Below are 2,894 nucleotides of genomic sequence, written 5' to 3' on the forward strand. Positions count from 1 at the left end.
CAAGCAACTACAGCAAAGCGCCGAGAAGCTAGACGCCATAGAGGCGGAGAATCTTGTCCTCCGACAAGAGAACCATACCCTCGGTGAAGCTAGCAACAAGCGAAAGCGGTTCCGGACTAAGGTACGACCCATGGCTTCACTCTACACTCCGTGCGATAGTGAAGAGGTACCTCGTCGACCCGCCTCAACCGAAGACGAACCCGAAAGCCGAGGAGCAACGAACGATAGGACCCGAGTACAAGTAGATAGCGATTCCGATACGGAGGACGAGCAGTATTCACCCGATGATCCCGAGATCCCAGACCGGCTCTAGCAGCCTACTTAGAAAGAGTGGTCTCCGAAAGGTTCGGCACCATTCAATCTATGGTAGAAAGGCTCCCAGAGGCAGCTCCTCCTATTCGAAGAAGCAATCAGGGATCCTACTCCGATACACCTTTCGTGGAAGAGATTGCTTCAGTGGAGATGCCGCGAAATTTCTCTTTCCCAAGCATAAAGATGTACGAAGGTACTGGGGATCCCGATAATCACATTGCTCAGTACAAGCAACGCATGCTAGCAGTAGCAATCCCTCGGGATGCACGGGAAGCTACCATGTGCAAAGGATTCGGATCAACCTTGACCGGCCCTGCTCTTCAGTGGTATATCAACCTGCCCACCAAATCCATCAAATCCTTTGCAGACCTTAGCGATAAGTTCGTGGAACAGTTCGCTAGCAGCCGTGACCTAGAGAAGAATTTGGATGATCTCTATGAGATCCTCCAGCATAGGAATGAGCCCCTTCGTTCTTACATAGCTCGCTTCAACCAGGGGAAGGTAGCTATTCCTGAGTGCAACGCTGATACGGCTATCTCAGCCTTCAAGAGGGGTCTACTTCCAGAGGGAGACCTTTACAAAGAGCTGATCAAATACAAGTGCAGGATTATGGAAGACGTGCTGTCTCGTGCTTGGGCTCAAGTAAGATGGGAAGAAAATGTCGCTAGCAAGGCTAAAGCCGGTCCGAAGTATGATCAGAAGTCATCAAAGCCTACAAGGAGTGACCGCGACGAGCCTTCTCACTCTAAGCCCGCTAGGGAGACTAGTAACCCGAATAGGGGCATGTATCAGCATCGACCTTTGCCTAGATCCGAAGGGATGATGGTGTCTACTTGGCCTGACATCTCCCATCTCGCGATATCCAAACCAGAGCTGATCGGTGTCTTACGACAAATGGGTCCTCAAGTCAAGTGGCCTCCTAAGATGAAGATGAAGGCCGCGGAGGCCAATCAAAATTCCAAGCGATGGTGCGAGTTCCATAGTGATCATGGTCATACTACGGAGAATTGCATAGCCCTAAAGATGGAAGTCGCCGAGCTCCTCAAGAAAGGCTATCTACGGGAATTCCTTTCGGATAAAGCCAAGAACCTTCTAAATAAAGAAGGTCCCAGTCTCCCTATCGAGGCAGCTCCTGTATTGCCACCACAGCAAGACCGGGTGATCCACGTCATCACAGGCGGATCAGAGGTGAGCGGAATTAGCAGTGCCGCAGTCAAGAAAAGTACTCGCAATGCCAGGAAGGGCCAAGAGGCCGAGGGTCCCAAGCGCCTACTCCTTGGAACAGATGAGATCAGTTTCACTGCAAGGGAGCAGGAGAAGTTCCTTACCCCTCATCATGACGCTCTTGTCATTTCACTTACCATAGCAAACTACTTGGTCAAGCGGATACTAGTGGATAATGGGAGCTCCAGCAACATAATCTTCTATTCGGGCTTCGCCGACCTGGGTTTGGAACCTACAGCTCTAACCAGAAAGGCAACCCCCCTCGTAGGCTTCAGTGGAGAAGTCAAACAAACCTTAGGAGAGGTCCTTCTTCCCGTGTATGCCGAAGGGGTAAACCAAGCCACGAAGTTCCTAGTCGTCGACTGCCCCTCATCGTACAACGTGATATTGGGAAGGCCTTGGATCCATGACATGGGAGCCGTACCTTCAACTTTACACCAGCTGGTCAAGTTCCCAACCCCCTGGGGCATCAGAGCGGTCAAGGGGGATCAAGAGAATGCTAGGTCTTGCTATCAGACTACCCTTAGGGGAAAGACTCAGGTCTTATAGCAATTACAGAAGAAGATTCCGGCCCCACATACTGAAGAGCCGGAAGTGGAAGAAATGGATGAGGTCCCGCTCACGGAAGGGAACTCAAGTCGAAACTTAAAGATAGGCTCCAAGCTTCCGGAAAGCTTGAGAAGGAGACTGGTCGATTTCTTAAGATCCAACTCCGATTGCTTTGCCTGGTCTCACGAAGACATGCCTGGAATTGATCTAGATGTTATCATGCATCAACTCAAGGTGGATCCAATGCAACCTCCTGTCAGACAGAAGAGGAGAAAATTTGCCCCTGAAAGGGATGAGATAATCAATGAAGAGGTCAAGAACCTACTAGATGCTGGATTTATACGAGAGGTGCAATACCCGGAATGGCTAGCCAATGTGGTGGTCGCCAGGAAGAAGAATGGGAAGTGGAGAGTCTGTATCGATTTCACGGACCTTAATAAGTCATGTCCTAAAGATCCTTTCCCTTTGCCTCACATCGACAAGCTGGTAGACACAACGGCTGGTCACGAGCTGATGAGTTTCATGGATGCGTTCTCTAGATATAACCAGATCCTAATGCATCCTGACGATCAAGAGAAGACCTCATTCATGACCTCAAGAGGTATCCACTGTTACAAGGTTATGCCTTTCGGATTGAGAACGCCGGCTCGACCTACCAAAAACTTGTCAACATGATGTTTGCCGACCAGATAGGACAGACCATGGAAGTCTACATTGATGACATGTTGGTAAAGTCCCTAGATGCCGAAGACCATATCTCACACCTTCAACAAGCCTTCACCACTCTCAGGAGGTACAACATGAAGTTA

The 2,894-nt window shown here is 49.8% G+C and overlaps 1 protein-coding gene across 1 annotated transcript; it reads left to right on the forward strand.

Annotated features, from left to right (window-relative positions):
* Positions 1 to 591: 591 nt before the first annotated feature.
* On the forward strand, positions 592 to 2,085 carry LOC130508562 (uncharacterized). Its single transcript, XM_057004132.1, has one exon. The coding sequence runs from the start codon at positions 592 to 594 to the stop codon at positions 2,083 to 2,085; it is 1,494 nt and encodes a 497-aa protein (XP_056860112.1).
* Positions 2,086 to 2,894: the final 809 nt, after the last annotated feature.

The sequence above is a fragment of the Raphanus sativus genome, chromosome 2 (genome assembly GCF_000801105.2).
Source record: "Raphanus sativus cultivar WK10039 chromosome 2, ASM80110v3, whole genome shotgun sequence".
Lineage (NCBI taxonomy): Eukaryota > Viridiplantae > Streptophyta > Magnoliopsida > Brassicales > Brassicaceae > Raphanus > Raphanus sativus.